General features: G+C 42.1%; 1 protein-coding gene across 3 annotated transcripts in view; it reads left to right on the forward strand.

Annotated features, from left to right (window-relative positions):
• Positions 1 to 18384, forward strand: part of SNX25 (sorting nexin 25) — a 1510914-nt gene that overhangs the window by 995935 nt on the left and 496595 nt on the right. For all 3 annotated transcript variants that reach the window (XM_086962502.1, XM_086962503.1, XM_086962504.1), the window contains one exon: positions 2878 to 3068. In XM_086962502.1, the coding sequence (XP_086818628.1) occupies positions 2878 to 3068 (191 nt within the window). The remainder of the gene's footprint in view (positions 1 to 2877; positions 3069 to 18384) is intronic.

The following is an 18384-nucleotide window of genomic DNA, read 5'->3' on the forward strand; positions in this document are numbered from 1 at the left end:
AGCACCTAAATACTATTTTATATGTTGATTTTAAGGACGGAATTAATTAATTATGGATTACTGTTAATCTTTTTGATGTCTTTTTTTTTAATTAATTAACTGACATGTTCATGTATTTGTTTGCTTACATGGTTATGTTTTATAAACCGAATAAAGCATTTTAAACTGAACTGAAACTGGCTCACTGAGTTACAGCCCCTCCTCCTGACAAAAAGTCACTCTGGGGCTTGTAAACCTTAGCCCCCTCTAAACGGTTCCTGCACTGCGGTGTGAAGTGCTGGATTAATGTACCCCTGGGCGTGCAAAGTTACGGCCATGCCTCCTGGCAGAAAGTCACTCTGGGGCTTGGAGTCCTTAGCATGCTCTAAGCGCGGCCCACGCTGCGGTTCTGAAGTGCTGGATTTATGTTCCCATAGGCGCACTGAGTTATGACCACGCATCCTGGCAGGAACTCACTCTGGGGCTTGGAATCCTTAGCCCCCTCAAAGCACGACCCCCAGTGAAATAATGTTTGTAATTAAACGTAATGTTCCTTAAACATTTTAAAATTATGTAGAACAGGAAAGGCACTTAGCCACATGCAGAAATTCAAAATGTGCTGTCATTTTGTACCTCATCAGTTATTTCTCAACAAATATTCCGCAGACTACAATTTTTTGTAACCAATTTTTATTGCGTTTTGAAATGTTTAGGAATATTCAGATCCACTGTAGTCGAGGATAATGATGTGGTAAATCATTGACATGCACGTTTGTTCGGATTCCACTATAAAAGTAAAGTTTCTTGCATGTGATGTGCCGTACCGCAGACTATACAAAGCTGTGTTTACAGAAAAGTGTCTTCCTACCAAACCAATTCCAGATGCTAATGGTTATTGCTTAAGGGAAGCAAAATCTTTAACAAGAAGTGGTGTATTGTTTTCTTACACCCTATCCTTTTTAACTCATCATAAATGCAGGTACAATTGACGCTTTCTCCATAGCCATAAAAATGGTATGTGTTGAATACAATAGTGAAGGGATATAGCCATATTCGAGGTAAACAAACCTAATTATCTTCCTTTGAAGGAATGGTGTTTTTAGATTTGAAGGATTGAGATGTTTTTGTCTGAATGAGGATATAACTGTTTGACAAAGTGTGACAAGACTAATTCAGAGTGATAGATTATCAACGTTGAGCAGGAGAACCTGATCATTGAAGCAAGATACTTTAAGATGGAGTTCAGGGATTAAGAAGGAAGTCCGAATCTATAGTGGTAGTAAGGAGACAGTGAAGAACAGAAGAATGTATAGTGATGACTGAGATGAACTGAGACAAAGGTGGAAGCAAGAATGGGGGAAGCAGACAGAAGGAGGTAAGCACCAGGAAAGAAAGAATACGCTTCTTTTTAGACCAAGTTGATATCATTAGCGTTTATATTGTTTTTTGCGGAAAGAGAGATGAAGTGGGGAAGGTTGACTAATGATGGGTGAGAGTTTAACAATGACACTGATTAGTTCCCTAAAGGGCTTGGTGCTTTCAGGATTCTGTTATCCTGAACTTAGAAATGCACCAACTACATTCTACACATTCTATCTACTCAGATTTGTTTTCTTTTGGCTCTCAACAAAGTAACACATTTAGTTGAAGACCTACTGCGAGCCCATAAAGGTTTGCAAGGTCAGAAACCTTTATACTTCGCCAAGCTCATGATACATTATCAGTATGCTATATAGCCAAGGTTGATTTCCCAAAAATGGATCATTTGTAAGAGAGATGCAAAGGTTTTATGGCAGTTGATTCCAACACATACAAAGCTTGTGCTGCGCCTTTCTCCCTCGAAACAAGCGTTGAGAAATACCAGAAAGGCCATGAAAACCAACCTCTGATGGTGAGCATGCAGATTGTCCTAGCTAAATGTCTCACAGAAATCACTGTCGCTGCTCACCATTCATCCATACAACCAAAAGCTTGTGACCTATTTCTGGATGACCTGCCTCTGACTTTGTACAATCAACTGTAAATCTGCCCTTCTATTCCATTGCTACGCACGCTGAAGCAGCTGCCTGGTAATGTGAGTGTTTATGAAACAAGAACTATAAAAGAAATTAAAAGACGATTAAATATCCTGGGAGATGCAATTTGTCTTGAAAGGGACATAGCTTTTTTTCATCAGGCAACCAGTGTTGTGTCAAAGGTTTGTATGTGCATGTATAAACTGTTTATTACCACTGTACAGACGGTGGATACCTTACAGTGTAGGGCCCCTGATATTAAAAGCGAAGCAGAGAAAGTAATGACAAGAAGGGAGAGTAAAGCTGGCTTTCAGCTGTCACAATAATACTGCTAGAAAGGATTTAAAGTGTGCCTTGTATGCTCGTCCTGTCCTCCCTCCTTGCTTTTGCTTGGCATGTATACTATTGAGACAGATGATATTATTGAGGTCGTTTTTTTGTGCTCTGCTTTCTTTTAATGAGCACTGCTCCTATTTAAAATCGTGTAACGCTGTAGATGATCCCAGTATAGTGAAGAGTATGCTACTGATGGATGACTGTGGTTTTCCGTATGGGCATCTTTTGTAGCGGTATGAATTACCCGCAGACATCTCGTATCTCGAAATTGGCTGCTGGTCCATTCTCAGAAAAGAGAATTAGTGGTGGTTGGTCATATAAGAGAAGGTACCAAGTGAAGTGAAGAGAGTATACAAATTGTAAAAACGGTGATGCTTTAGATCATGCCCATACGTGAGTAGCTCTTCTACAGGTTGGCAACTTATTCTTTGTTGTAGTTCTACATACCATAAAACAATGGCACCCAGATATTGGTAGTCTCTCTCATGAGTTTTCAAGTTTTGCTCGGGCTAAGTGTGTTCTTTCAACTTCTCACTGTAATTTACAGAGGCAAAGGGTAAAGAGACTGCTGCAATGAAAGCTGACCTCCTGAGGGCAAGAAACATGAAAAGGTATATTAACCAGCTTACGGTGGCAAAAAAGCAGTGTGAGAAAAGGATAAGACTTCTAGGGGGTCCTGCTTATGACCAGCAGGAAGATGGTAATGCAGACGAGGGTGATTGTCCCCAAAACCAAAAGGTAAGATTTGGATTAAATTCACGAAGCACACTTGTTTTTAAAAGTCTGAATGACATTTATAAATTCCCAATTGCAAAAAAAACCCACTCACTTATGTTTGTTTATCATATAACTCAATTGGTGTTATGACTCCTCTTTTTGGTTCCACGCTATTGACCATGTCCCGGTGCCAACTGGAGGCGGTAATAGGAAGTTACTGTTACAACAGAAAGAGTCAAGATGGATATGTAACTTGAGGGCTATCAGCCTGGGACACAATACGGATGGGGAAGTGCATTATTTTCTCTGAAAACATTGATTTGGTTGATAGCAACATAATTTCTGTTTGCTGGGCTCAGCATTACTAAATAAGGGGCCCATTAGGATGTCGGGCTGATCGCCACCACCATGCAGGGGGTGGCGATCCGCCCGACATCAACCCCGGCCGCCACCTATTTCCCCCCGCCATATTGCTTTTCCGCCCCGGTCGCCTTGCGGCCGGGGCGGAAAAGGGTTCATATGGCTGGCGGTGTCTTCCAGACACCGCGAGCCATATTAGGATGGCCTCATGCAGATGCATTTCCATGGCAGCAATGCCGCCACGGAAAGGCATGTGGTCTTTACTTTGGGGGCCCCCTGTGGGCCTCCATGGTGAAGGCGAGAGGAGGGGGAGGGTGCACATGGGGGGTACTACAAAAATGGGAGTCTAGAGGGAAAGACAAACGGAACTAGGACGCCCTCCACTCTGAAAGCTAGTCAACAACAAAGGTCCTAGTTCTCATGGCAATTTTCTTTTGCTACACTGTAAACATCTATGGTCAAAATTTGTTATCCGAGGGATCTCTTTAGTCTCAAGAGAATCCTAAGATGTTTCAATCTATTGCCTCATTAAAACCACAACCTCTCTGATTGATACATACAGGACAGCACAGACAAAAAATGTGTGAAAAGCGAGATGACACCTCACGGGCGCACCACCAATGGGACCCCTGGTTGGTACTCACCAGGATGGCCCTGTTCTCATCATCGGTGCCATCAAGCTAAAACCAAAAAACGTGTCTCGAACCTCAAAAATAAAAAGACAGTGAATGGTGCAGTGGACACAACTTATATGTGACAAAACTAACAACATTTAACATATAAGACACTGGGCAACTGGGACCATAAACTTTACTATTTTTCCCTTTCTCTGTTGCAAAACAGTGAACACACATATACTAAAAAAGAAGAGAGTAAATACTACCTATCGATTTACTCTCTACTCACAGCCGACATGTTTCATTGCCTTGGTTTTTATCAGGCAATTTTCACCTAAGGGACCATGTTCACCTAAGGGAGCTGGTTTCCGTTTTTAATATTACTTCATCACTGGTATGAGAGGCAAAACTGCATGCAGGCACTCAAGCTTCAGTTTCTCTTGCAGTGGCATTTAAAGTGTATTGCCCTGAAGAAATTGCCTGATAAAAACCAAGGCAATGAAACATGTCGGCTGTGAGTAGAGAGTAAATCGATAGGTAGTATTTACTCTCTTCTTTTTTAGTATATGTGTGTTCACTGTTTTGCAACAGAGAAAGGGAAAAATAGTAAAGTTTATGGTCCCAGTTGCCCAGTGTCTTATATGTTAAATGTTGTTAGTTTTGTCACATATAAGTTGTGTCCACTGCACCATTCACTGTCTTTTTATTTTTGAGGTTCGAGACACGTTTTTTGGTTTTAGCTTGATGGCACCGATGATGAGAACAGGGCCATCCTGGTGAGTACCAACCAGGGGTCCCATTGGTGGTGCGCCCGTGAGGTGTCATCTCGCTTTTCACACATTTTTTGTCTGTGCTGTCCTGTATGTATCAATCAGAGAGGTTGTGGTTTTAATGAGGCAATAGATTGAAACATCTTAGGATTCTCTTGAGACTAAAGAGATCCCTCGGATAACAAATTTTGACCATAGATGTTTACAGTGTAGCAAAAGAAAATTGCCATGAGAACTAGGACCTTTGTTGTTGCACATGGGGGGTACCTGTGGTACCCCCTGCATTTGCATACACAAAGCGGCAGGCACCGCGCGGTGCATGCCGCTTTGTGTATGCAAATGCATGCCTGCATTTTTAACATTGCGGCAAGCGATGCTTTCATGTTAAAAATGCATGATGTGCCTGCCAGTGTGGCAGGCGCATCATAATTGGCATGGTGGGACCGCCGCTCACGTCGCGGACGGTCCTGTTTTCCAAGGGCAAAGTCCGCCCGCCATCCTAATGAGGGGCTAAATGTCTATATAGACCATTAGATGCAATTGAAATATTCATGTATCTTGACCAATTTTTGGTATGTATATATACATTCTTTCTTTTTCTATCTCACTTGCCCTACTACATACACATTCTGTCCTCCTCACCCCCATGTGTCCTCTTTGTTTTCTCCGTCTCATCAAAATAAAAAATCAAAGAATAAAAAAAAAAGTTTTCTTAACTTTTTTAACTAATATCCTGTTACTCGCTACGGGGACCTGTAGGAGATCGTTATGGACTTGCACAATACCACATAGTGCCCTTCCCCCATAGACGTGTACAATATTAACATGGTGCCATCTCCCTGGGAATTGTTCACTAGTACTTAATTGAGTATACACATTTGCAAAGGTTTTTTTGCCAATATTAAAAAAGATGTTGAAAATGTGGTTTTTATAAATCATTTTCTTATCTTTTAAGAAACGAGTAATTTTATTGACATTTCTCCTTTATTGTGTACAACTGCGGTATACATTTTTTCTCAGGTTCTGAATTTTAAGAAACACCCCCTTTTTTTAGTTTTAATTTAGTGTTTGAGACTACACACTCGTCTTATGGTGTTACGAAACTGCCATCAAGTCTTTTTCTCTTGCCATGCCAGCTGGTAGTACCGCCCGGGGTGTTCATCGTTCACTTTAGCTAGTGACAATAAACAAGTACTTCATTCTAACATGGCGCCATGTTTGGATATGTCTCTCTCGGCAACCTCCCACGTGACTCGGCTGGGCATGACGCTGGCTATTTGAGCTACGAAACAGACATGGTGGGCGTTTTGGGCTTGCGGAGTTTAAGGTGGTGTTTCCGACAACAAGGTAAAGGAGAGGTTTTTGATAGATTTGATGCAGATGTACGCATGGTACAGTGAAGTAGTGTGGCTCACTGGTTAGAGGCGGCAGACCTGAGAGCAGAGGACGGCCCGGGACCAGGGTTCGATTCCCGGCGCGGCAGGTTTCTGGACCAGGGTCAGCGGATTTGATAATTCTCTCGCCTCGGTGCCCACTCTGATCAGCGATCACACTCGGCAACTCTGGGCATTAGCTTGCCTCATCTTCACTAACGGCCCCACCAGACCGCCGGGGATGCCTGGTCTCACCCTGGAGATACCCATTAAGGGACCATCTCTCAGGGAAGCCAGGAAGGGTTTCGCAGCGGTCGAAGCGCCTTGGGACCCTACGGGTAAGTAGTGCGCTATATAAATGCCAATACATTTGTGAGATTATGGGGGCCATCTGTTTGGCGTTCTACTACTGGTCATTTTAATAATGCGATTGCTTTCAAGTCGGTTGAATATTAATGTGTATTCTCGATATGTCACGTCAAATGATTATTACAAAACGCAAACCTATACTTCCGTGACTTGGTAGTTCTCCGTGTGTGTGTTGACTATGTGTGTTTTGTTTAGCGTTACCGACTTCAAGGTTGATTATACTCCCGATATGACTGATATGGTGGTCTATATAAATTGAATTAAGTGGCACTATGAACAATGATTTATGGTCTAGTTTGTCACACGGGCCAATTTGTCGTCATGGGGGGCTGATACAGGGCGGTATATTTAATGTGCCCTAGCCGCCAGGTGGGCCATCTTATTATATAAGGGATTGACCTAGGGCGATTTACGCATGTTTCGTTTTCCTGCTGATGCCTACTGCATGCATTTTTACAGAGGGTACCTCACCTCATCACCACCCGCGTCTTCTCGCTTTCTCCTTAGGGAGAACGAATGTAGACTGGTGGGCCGCTTAGTTACTGTGTCCTCGGAGGTTATATATGCCCTGTTGTGTATTAAGGTAAGCATATGGATACGATGCCTGTAAGTGACGAGTTATTACCTTTCTGAATTCCCTGGCGCTTTTCTTATGCTAGCTCTATGCTTTTGTCTTAATCTCAGTAGGACGGACAACCGTTATTCCGGTTGTCATCCATTCTAGTTGCGGAAGTGGGTTATATATGCTTATTTTGATTATTAAGGTGAGTGTTTTCGTTGCTGGGCAGAGAGTGTTGGATACGTTTACATATTGTGTTTTTAATATTACGACTGCTGAAAGGTCTTGCCTCTGTCTGTCTTTTTCCCATTTTTGAATTAGAATTATGGGCCCACTACGTTCCTAATATTGGAATCGACTGAGTTCTAACGTGAAACATACGACATTTCCAAGTGTGTTAAAGAATATAGAGGTATGGTTTTTATGTCAGTATTCGGTATAGGCTATTTTTTACCAATAATCATACAAACCTGCTCTCATTGTTGATGTATTCCCCTTTCATTCCTAGTACCTTTACCTAGGTCAAGTCTAAGTGTTACTGGAACCACCTGTGATCTTGGAGGAATAAGGTTGCTAGATTTTGTCCTTACGAAGACTGTACATAAGGTGAGACTGTCCTCTAAGAAAGGCGGCGGGTGTTAAAGGGAAATTTAGTCCTTGATTCTCCTGGCATTAGGGTTGTATTGATGATATTGACAACCAATTTTGTTAGTTATCTTTTTGACTATTGAGTCTTGTGATTTGGTTAAGGCAACTTGCCATATATTGGGCTTACTGGTGCCATGATTGATTTGTTGAATATTTTACTTCCCTGACATTGATATCTTGCTTAAGGTACGCAAGCAAAGACATTGGACCATTAGATTTTGAACTGATCCCTGAGAATCTTTCGTTTTGTCCTAATTGGAAAAGGACCTTCCAATGAGGTGAGATTTATTCATAAGATAATATGTTTTTTGAACCATGGGGCCATTTCCTTGTTTCCCCTGGGCCCGGGTGCAATAAAAACGTATTCAATCACATCAAGCTAGCCTTCATTTTTGTGGGCAATACTAGTACTGGTATCACTCTGTAGACATGATCCATTGACTACATAAACTTAATATTTAGATAAATCTGTCTTTATTGGAAGTTTGATATCTCTATACTTAGGGAAATATGATAGTGTTGCTTTATTTAAAACGGAACTCAAAACACGTGGATTACTTTTTTCCTGACCTTTATGCTGGAACTACAAGAGATTACCGAGGTGAGATTATTTGTAGCTCTTGGTCCTTTGTGTTGGTTTCCAGCCGTAGAGTCTCATGTTTTGTTTGGATTATTGCACACAGAGATATACCATTTTAGCTATTACACATGAGTTTTTATAAAACATAACAGTTTCTACACACTGAACATGCACAAATCTATCTGTAGACGCTTTGTAGCTTTGTCTGCACAATTCGGCTATAGATGACTTAGTCTCTCTTTTTCTTCTTCTTTCTTCATTTCACCCTTTTTTCACCCCCTTTTTCTCATTACGTTCCTTGAATGAAAAAGATTTTTATACTTTTCTCCCCATACATACGTGTAAATAATTGATAGGGTGTGTAATTGTGATAATTAATACATGTCTTTGACCTCATATTTAGTAAGTAGGCATAATGTTGCTCATTGGATTTTGGGGTGTTCTTGTGTATATATATGTTACCCCCTTCCTTCTATATTTCATTTTATTGGGTATGTGCTATATCCAAGCGATGCGTCCATTATTGCTCCTCAGTCCCAATAGACCTGTAAGACCTATCAGGATTATTAATATTTACATATGCATAGTCAATGTTTTATATATATATATATATATATATATATATATATATATATATGTCCACACTATCTCCCCATACGAAGAGAAACTGAGTCGCACACGGGACTTCGTTTTCATTTTTGAGCCGTTTATTTAGTTAGGACAGCAGGATTAGGACTTTTTCGACGCGTTTCGTTTCTCCCTGGAAACTTTTTCAAGATGTGTCCTGCACCTAAAAACATGCCGTACGTTCCCCAGTCCGATGTTTTAGCATTGTTTCACTTCCTCCGGTGGCATCTTTTTTAAACATTTCCTTTTAATGCTGCATTATGGGACCCGAGATCCAGACGGTTGTTGCTTGTTTATAACCCTCCAGTGGGCGGTGATTAAAATCCTGTTGTTCATTGTCAACACAATTCCAACATTTTCGGCAAGAAGTTCCCCCATGTCAGCTTACTTTTGAAACTAACACGGGGCCAATACCGAGGTCATATATATATATTCTTCAATACCTCCGGGACGGCGAAATGAAGAGACAGACCCCACGACTTCAGATTAGGAAATTATTTTATTAATGCAACCTCTCAAAGATGACTCGTTTCAAGCATCAAGTGCTCTTGATCACACAATGAGCACCGCACCAGCTTTACTTTGTAAAGTTTTTTCAAATGCACCCTCCTCCTGTGAGTCACATGACCTCTTCCATAGACATTGAAAAAATACTATACAAGGATTTCTTTTAAGGCGTGTAAACAATATATGCATTCATATATTTAAAACGAGTTATTTGGCTGTATCAATACATTATATAACCTAAACATATTTCCTAACAATAAACATGGAAATATACAAAAAATTGAAAAGCAGTAGAAAAATGGATAATTCATTGTAAACAGCATGAATGCCGAAACGCGTATAAATGTATTTGAACAAAGTGACTAGTGCAATAAATATCTATTATAAACCATAAATATCTATATACATCTAAAAATGCATTTTAAAAAAACTTTTCTGTGGCATTTTCTGATATCTGCTTAATGCAACATCTTCAAATTTGTCTAACAATTGTGGAACAAATATACTCGCATTGTATAATATAATTTCATACTGTCAATATCATTTGCATAGTGTATAACATCCTTTGTTGCCAATACTATGAATACTGCTTAGCATTGACCAGACATTAATTTGCATCTTACTGTCACCTTAAATTTCAAATAGCACAGTCCTTTGATTAAATTCCTAATCTATAATTAGGTAGAGCTGTACAGTGTCTACAAAATTCACTCAATATAAGCTATTATATAATGTTTACTCCCTTTTTACCTTCTTATACCTCTTTCTCTTGTCCATGGTTATATGTGGTATGTGCTTATATTACCCGTGTAGATAACCTGTGATACCCTCTAACATAAAATCTTTACAAGGTCTTTCTTATACCCCCTAAAAGCAGACCTTTTTCAAATGAACCCCACAAAGGAAAAAGGAAAGAAAAATAGTGTATGTACATTAATTTACAAGTGACACCTTAAAAGTATTTGTGTTTGTATACACAATTTGGATCACCGGGAAGCGTTTTTATTAAGTCTATGTCAGTATTGCTAAATTTCATCTATGTTAAAAACCACATAGATTAAAATCATGTTTAAACTTCTCATTTTATAATTCATAATCAAAAATCAGTATCAGTTAAAGTTGTCAGAAATTGATCAAACTGCATGAATAAAGATACATAGTCTATAAAAAATTGTGCAGATCTTCTGTCGTATTAACCCATTTGGATATTTACTGTCTAATTCTACTATGTATCTTGTTTCCCTTCTCCTTAAAAGTCTATCCCTGTTGCCTCCTCTTCTCAGGGGAGCCACTGCGTCGATCATAAAATATGACAGGCAAGCTAAATTATTATGTGTGGATTTAAAATGTTGTGCAACCGGATAAGTGTTGTCGTTATTCACGATTGCTCTGAGATGCTGCAGAATCCTGACGTGCACCTGCAGCTTGGTGCTACCCACATATCGTAAGCCGCAGGTGCATGTCCGGATATACACAGCATACTCAGTTCGACAATTGAAATTGCCTTTGATAGCAGTTTGCACATTGGAGAGGGAGTTTCAAAATGGGTTGTATTTGTCCTGAATTTACACGCCCGACAGGTTGAGCATTTGAAAAACCCATCTTTCATTTGTAACCTGGTACTGCCACTACCTAGTTCTGGGTTGGCTCTCACTAATCTGTTGCACATACTGCTTGCTCTCCTGTAAGTGATGGTCGGGGTATCGGGTAATTTACTGCCTAAGATGCCATCTGTCATAATGATATACCAATTTTGCTTGATGATGGATTTAATTTTTCTCTCCTGCTTACTGAATGACATTATCAAGCGTGGAGCATCATCATTATCCATCCCAATGGGATGTTTTATTGTCAATAGAGACTCCCTAGATCGTTTCCGGGTCTTAGACAGAACCTTTGCCAGTGTTGAATCACTATACCCCCTTGCTTTTAGACGCCCTACCATGTCATGTGCGCCCTTCTCAAAACCTTCAGGAGTACTGCAAATTCTTTTGAGACGCAGAAGTTCTCCCTAAGGGATACTTTCAATTACGTGTCGTGGATGTCCGCTGCTGGCATGCAAAATGCGATTGCCAGCATTCGGTTTACGGAATAGAGATGTTGTGATGGTGCGGTTTATTATTGTAACCTGTACATCTAGGAACTCTAATTTAATCATACTAACATTAGATGTAAAAAAAAGGTTAAATTTGTTGTTATTCAACGATTTCACAAAATTTAGGGCACTAGATTCGTCCCCCTCCCACACACAAAAAACATAATCTATAAATCGCATCCAATGCCGCACATGGTTAAAACCCTGGGTAACGATGAAATCCCGCTCCTCCCACCAGCCTACATGTAAACATGCATAGCTGGGGGAGAAGCAGGATCCCATCGCCACACCCCTGATCTGTCTCCAAATGTCCCTGCCAAACATAAAGAAATTGTTGTGCAAACACCAGCTCACCAATGCAGTTAACATTTTGTTATGACTGTAATACTCGCAGGATCTGTGTCCCAAATAATGTTCTATGGCTTCTACCCCTTTATCATGGTCTATGCAGGTGTATAGTGATTCTATGTCTAGTGTTAGCATACACCAGCCATCTTGCCATTCAATTGAGTTCAGTTTGTTTAAAACGTCTCCAGTGTCTTTAATATAACTGGCTAGATTTTTCACATGATCCTGCAAATAAAAGTCAATGTACCGGGAGATATTTTCACTCATGCTAAATATATCTAATATTTTTTTTGTGTGCTCCGTCTTCTTTGATTGTGCTTTTTAAACAGTCTCTTGATTCGTTGTATTTTGTTTTGTTATATTTTAAATGTTGGCTAATAATGTCTTTTGTGTAGTATATATATGTAGTATGTATTATATATTTTTGTTGTATGTTTGCATATTTAGTGTGTTTTTCAGCCCTGACGAAGTTCCAATGGAACAAAACGCGTTGGCTGAGGCTTTTTAATGATTGAAAAAAATAAAGGACTTCATTTTGGCAAAACTGCAAACTCTTGGAACATTCTTCCTTGGTGCACCATCCTTGTTTTCAAAACTCATTTAGTGTGCACTATATAATCCTTAGGTGTTCACCAAAATCATTTAATTGGGTAAAGTTGATAGAACATTAGAATGGTTAATTTCAATCAAACTGGGCAATTGTGCATTGTTCAGAGGTGTTGGGATGGGAATATCCTCTGCATGGTAGTTGGATGTGCCCCTCCCACGTCCTTAGTTACATTACTGCAAGTGAATCTGGTATCCTGACTTTGTTTTGGACCTAGCACCTACGAAATCCAGGGTGCACACTGAGATTAAGGCCAGAATTAACTCAGAGCCTGACCTTGAAGTCAAGTAAATAAATAAGTAGGGTGCCCCAAAAGTGTACTCCCATGGCGGCTCGGGACTACCACTGCTGTGGCCCTGGGACACATACATTGACAGGTGTTGGCAGCCTACAGTTTTAGAATTAGCACTAGGACAGCCCTTTGTTCTGCTCCCACAACTGAGCACGATGCCTACCGGTTGGCATGTGTCCAATTATTCTCATGTGTAATGCCCAGACCTGACACTGACATCCATGATGGTTGTGTGTGTTGTGTGGTTAGTACCTATTTTCAGGACTCAAGTTGCTTATAAGTGTACATTTGCAATTGGCCTATGAGATCCATTTTGGATAGGCCTTTACCTTGACTTTGCACAACATAGAGGCCTGCATTCCTGACCTGGAGGGTGTAACCTCTGATAACGTAGGTGTGAATGGATGGAGACTGGACAGCCCATAGAAATGTATGGGGTTGCTGAGAGTCCTTCCTGAACTCTGCCACTGGGGCGATCGTAGGAGAATGGGGATGAGTCAGCAGATTCAGTTGTTAATGACAGGGAAGTTCCTAGGCAGGGCCTGGGGCATTTATCTTCCCACGAGTGGCCCATCGAGGAAGGCTGATGTGACAGCCTGGTGTAGAGCTTCAGACTCATTGTGCTCATTTTTTATATATTAAATGTTTTAATGAAGCAGCAAAAAGACCAATAAGGTGTCAGAGCCCTGTACACTGTGCTAGGATTAAAAGATGATTTAAAAAAAAATAGTTTTTATTGTTTTCCTTAAAGCAAACAAATGACATTACAATACATCCCCCCTCAACAAAAAGAATCAACCCATACCAAAACAAAGAAAAATAGAACGGCTCAATTACATCAATATCGTCATATCTTCTACAATAAAGCAGCTGACCCCAAAATAAAGATACAAATAATAAGAAACACAAAGCACATCTGTTACATAGTCGATGTAGAGCAACGCAGCATCACCAAGTCAACATGCCAGCCTCCCCCCGCCCTCTTATCATTATCCTTCCAATTTCTTGCCCGTCTACTCAGCAGCATCCATCCTATTCAATAGAAATAACCTCAGCGGCTCCCAGATATCTCTCGGCCTCGATATTGTTGGTAATTCTTCTGCATACGTTTCCAGATTTTCCTTAAAATAAACTAATTCTTTTAGCCAGTGTTCTATTTTCGCATTAAACCTTCCTCCCCACACAACTGCCACTCTTCGCGCCGCCATCAACAAGTACAGTCGTACAAATCTCCCAGTCACTCCTCTGATGTGTGGCATACAGCAAAGCAAACAAACAGGCGGAGTGCACCTGATCTCCACCACCACGATAGCCGTTAAGTGTCTTACCACCACTTCCCAGAACTCATACACCTTTCTACAGCCCTAAGCTAAGTGCAGAAAATCCACACCTCCTTGACCACAACGCATACAACAATCAGACTCGTACAGCCTAAACCTATGTAGCCGTGCAGGCGTGTAATATACCTGGTGTATATATTTAAAATGTATGATGCGTAAATTACCATTCATACTAAGTGTCCTTGTCAATTCGCAGACAGGCTTCCAATCCTTCTCCATGATCGGCTCAGGTAAGGAGGCATTCCATCTTTACCAACTCCTGTCCGGTTCAGCCATGCAGTCATCTTTAATCATCCTATATAATCTGGAAATCAGTTTTTTGTTAGTGGGAATAGTGAGGGCAAACTGCTTTGATAACAGCGCAGGAGGCTCCAGAGGGTAAGTAGTGTAGTGCCCCTTGGCCGGGTGTCGCAATCTGTGCATCGCAAACCTGAACAGCAGTGTCTGGTTACTAATGTATAGAAGAGCGTCCAGTGTAATAAATGTCCCGTCCGAGTATATATCTTGCATTCGTTGGAAGCCAGCCCCATGGAGTAAACGCATTGACGGCGCGTCATGAGTCACCAACATTGCAGCGTGGTGCTCTATGTACATGGCTGGCGCAAATAGTGGTAACTTCTGCGCCAATCGCCCTATTGCCTATCATTCTGCTATGGTCGCGTCAACTGCATTTATTTCAGTTTTTGGTGTGCCGCGTGTCCGGTGAGTAATCATACTGTGCAGCGGAATCTGGGAAGTATCTCCTTCCTCTACTGCAACATGGGGGGTATATGCATGTGGTCTGAACCAATAATATACGTATTGAGCCTGCGCACTCAAATAGTAAGCGTAAAAGTCCGGTCTCCCGAACCCTCCCCTATCATATCCATTGGTGAGAGTCAACCATTTCACACAAGTGTTTTTGCCTCCCCAGACTAGCCGCAACAACACCCGTTGAATATTATTGAAAAACCCCATCGTGAGTACCACTGGAATATTAATAAACATGTACAAAAATCGTGGCAAGACCACCATTTTAATTAGTGCAATGCGATCCGCTAGTGACAGCGGCAGTGAAATCCATACGTCTACTTGCTGTTCCAGCCTGGTGTATGCCCTCCCATAGTTTACTCGCATCGCAGTGTTGGGATCTCTATGAACCCACACTTTGAGATATTTTACCGGCTCCGCGGACCACACCAGCTGGAACTCAACGTCAGGTTGTAACGTGGACTCTGCCAGCGGAATAATGATAGACTTGTCCCAGTTGACAAAGAGACCCGACAGGCGACCGAATTGAACATACTCCCGGAGTAATTGCGCCAAGTAACGGGAAGGCTCGCGAACAAAGAGTACCATGTCATCCGCGTATAATGAAATAGCCACTGGCCGGTAGTTAAAATTCAATGCTGTCTCCCTATGCCGTTGCCGGATAACACACGCCAGTGGCTTTAAAACGATAGCAAATAATAGCGGGGACAGCGGGCACCCCAGTTGCGTGCCCCTACCTATGTTAAAAGGCCCAGAGGTCAATCCTCCAACACGTACTCTAGCCGATGGTTCTGCATATAGCACTGCTATCCATTGTATAAACAAGGGTGGAAACCCATCCGTCGCAGAACAAAAAACATTTATTTCCATTCCACCGAATCGAACGCTTTCGCTGTGTCCAGCAGCACAGCCGCAGCTGACATGCTCGGCTCAAGAATGTGGAACATGGAAAATATAGTCCGAAGATTATGCAATGTAGATCGGTCAGGTATAAAGCCCGATTGATCAGGCAACACCAGGCACGTCATCAGAGGCTGCAACCTAGTCTCTAAAATTTTAGCCAATATCTTCGCATCTATATTGATCAGCGACAGAGGGCGATAAGAGTCGCACCTATCCGGCGGCTTATCTTTTGTGAGTAAAGTAATTATCAGTGCCTGGACTCATGCGCCTCGGCATACATCTCTAATAGGTATGGTGCGAGTAGGTCTGCATACTTCTTATAAAAGTCCACCGTGAGGCCGTCAGGCCCAGGTGCTTTACCGTTAGATAGTGCCGATATCGCTGCCTTTACATCTTGCTCATTTATAGGCATACAGAGATTTTCCCTGTGTGCGTCTGAAAGCCAGGCGCACTCCATATCTTCTAGATAGTCCTCCATCTCATCCTCCGTCGCACCTCCCTTGGAAGTATACAGCTCTTCATAAAAACCTCTGAATTGTTCCGTTATGGCTGATGGGTGATAATGTTCCCCCCCCCATGGGCGTCCGTAATCATATCTATACTCGGCTGCTCCATTCGATCTTTGATCTTATTCGCCAATGTGCTCCAGGGCCTACCTCCCTCCCCATAACGTCGGGCCATGTGTCTGCGCGACAGATACTTTATTTCAGTGTCAGCCAGTGCATCATACTCTAGCTCATTTATACGGGCCAATGTATCTGCCTTAGAAGTGGCGGCATAGTTACGCGCCAGCTCATGCAGGGTGTTCTCGGTATTTTGTAACTGGGTCCGTATGTCCCTTAGTATACCCGCCGCAGTGCTAATGCACACTCCCCTTATTGTGTCCTTGAAAGCCTCCCATAGCTTTGAGGCCTTATCTACTGTGCCCTTATTAAGTACAAAATATTGTTCAATAGCCTTCCTCACTGTGTTCTCATAAATCGGGTCTAGCAGTGCTTCAGAGCGCAGCCTCCATGTGAAAGGGCGATGCAAGGCTGTCAGGATTTCCAGGTCTAGCTGCACTGGATTATGATCTGATAATGTACGCGGTAAGTGTGCGATTTCCCGCACCCAAGTCATCGCCTGCCCTTCCACCAGCCAATAGTCCAGCCATGACCAGCTGCTGTGTGAAGGCGTCGCGTGTGTCCCTTCTTTTGCCAGGGGGTTCCTCACTCGCCACACATCACTCGAGCCAAATTCCTCCATAGCGCAGGCAACACTTCTGGCTACTTTAGGGGTCCGAACCCTCTGGGTGAGTAGTGCGCTATGCAAATTTCTGAACTTGAACTTGATGAGTCATTGGGTTACATTTATCCATATCAGGATTCAAATACGTATTTAAGTCACCCCCCCCCCATAGTACAGTGGCCTCGGGCAAACCTCTCAATGCACCATACATCCGAAAGAAACATACTGGGTTATCCATAATGGGACCGTACATGTTGATTATAGTTACCAGCGAACCCCCTAGTTTGCCTTGTGCCATCGCACATCTACCATCATCATCTATATACGTGCGAGCTGGTTGAAATGCGAGTCCCCTTTAAACCAATATCATCGTGTCTCTTGCATATGATGAAAATGAGGCCGCAGGTTTAAAGCCCGCCCATCTCCCAGCGAGACCCCGCTCAGTGTGTTTAGTCAAGTGCGTCTCTTGCAGCAGGCCTATGTGTACTGAGTGCCGATTCAAATAGGCTAACACTTGCCTTAATTTTCTAGGTGAGTTGAGGCCTCTTACATTCCAGGTCAACATACGAAAGGTGTCACCCATCACCGCTGTTATCAACGTCTTCCCAGCACATCATTACATCAAACTTCTGCAAAGGGGTGCAGCCAACCTCTCTCCCAAGTGATTTATCACATTGCACACATCTCACTGGATCCGACTTCAGTACATCATGTGCCGAAAAGAAAACAAAAAATACACCAACACACTACACATCCCCAACTGCCCTCCTTACGCCCGCGCCCACTCCAACCTCATAATTAGGTTGAGATCTATTTCCGCACCCACACATCACCCCGATTAACCATACAACTCAACAATTGGGGAGTACCTGCTAGGGGAAGAAGATTGGCAACGATTACTCACACCAAGGTGTGGTCGCCAGAGAAGGACAATGTGGTTCACCTGTGCGCTATTATAAGAAAACAAAAAAAATACTTTGATCAATACCCTATACACTGATCAACGCGATATAATTATAAGCCCATGAACACACACCCAGGGAGGCCTCTCCCGCCCGCCACAAGCTTAACACAGGATTAGTCCAACAATTGTTCATGATCATCAATATGAGCACCAAAAAAGAAAAAGCCCGGTCATATTCTTCAAATGGTATAAAAGCATCTTCAAATTCAATCTGCTTCTTCCAAGCCCGATGTCAGTGCTGTGCTCTCTGCCCCGCCCGCCCCGCCCCGCCAACTTCCAGTTCCAGATTTACAGATGTGCTTTGTGAATTTCAATGCCAACTTTGAGTCAGTAAAGAAGTGTGCCTGCCCTTTGTGCGTTATTTTCAATTTGGCCAGGTACAGCATAGCGTAAGACGCTGA

The sequence above is a fragment of the Lissotriton vulgaris genome, chromosome 3_1, assembly GCF_964263255.1.
Source record: "Lissotriton vulgaris chromosome 3_1, aLisVul1.2, whole genome shotgun sequence".
NCBI lineage: Eukaryota > Metazoa > Chordata > Amphibia > Caudata > Salamandridae > Lissotriton > Lissotriton vulgaris.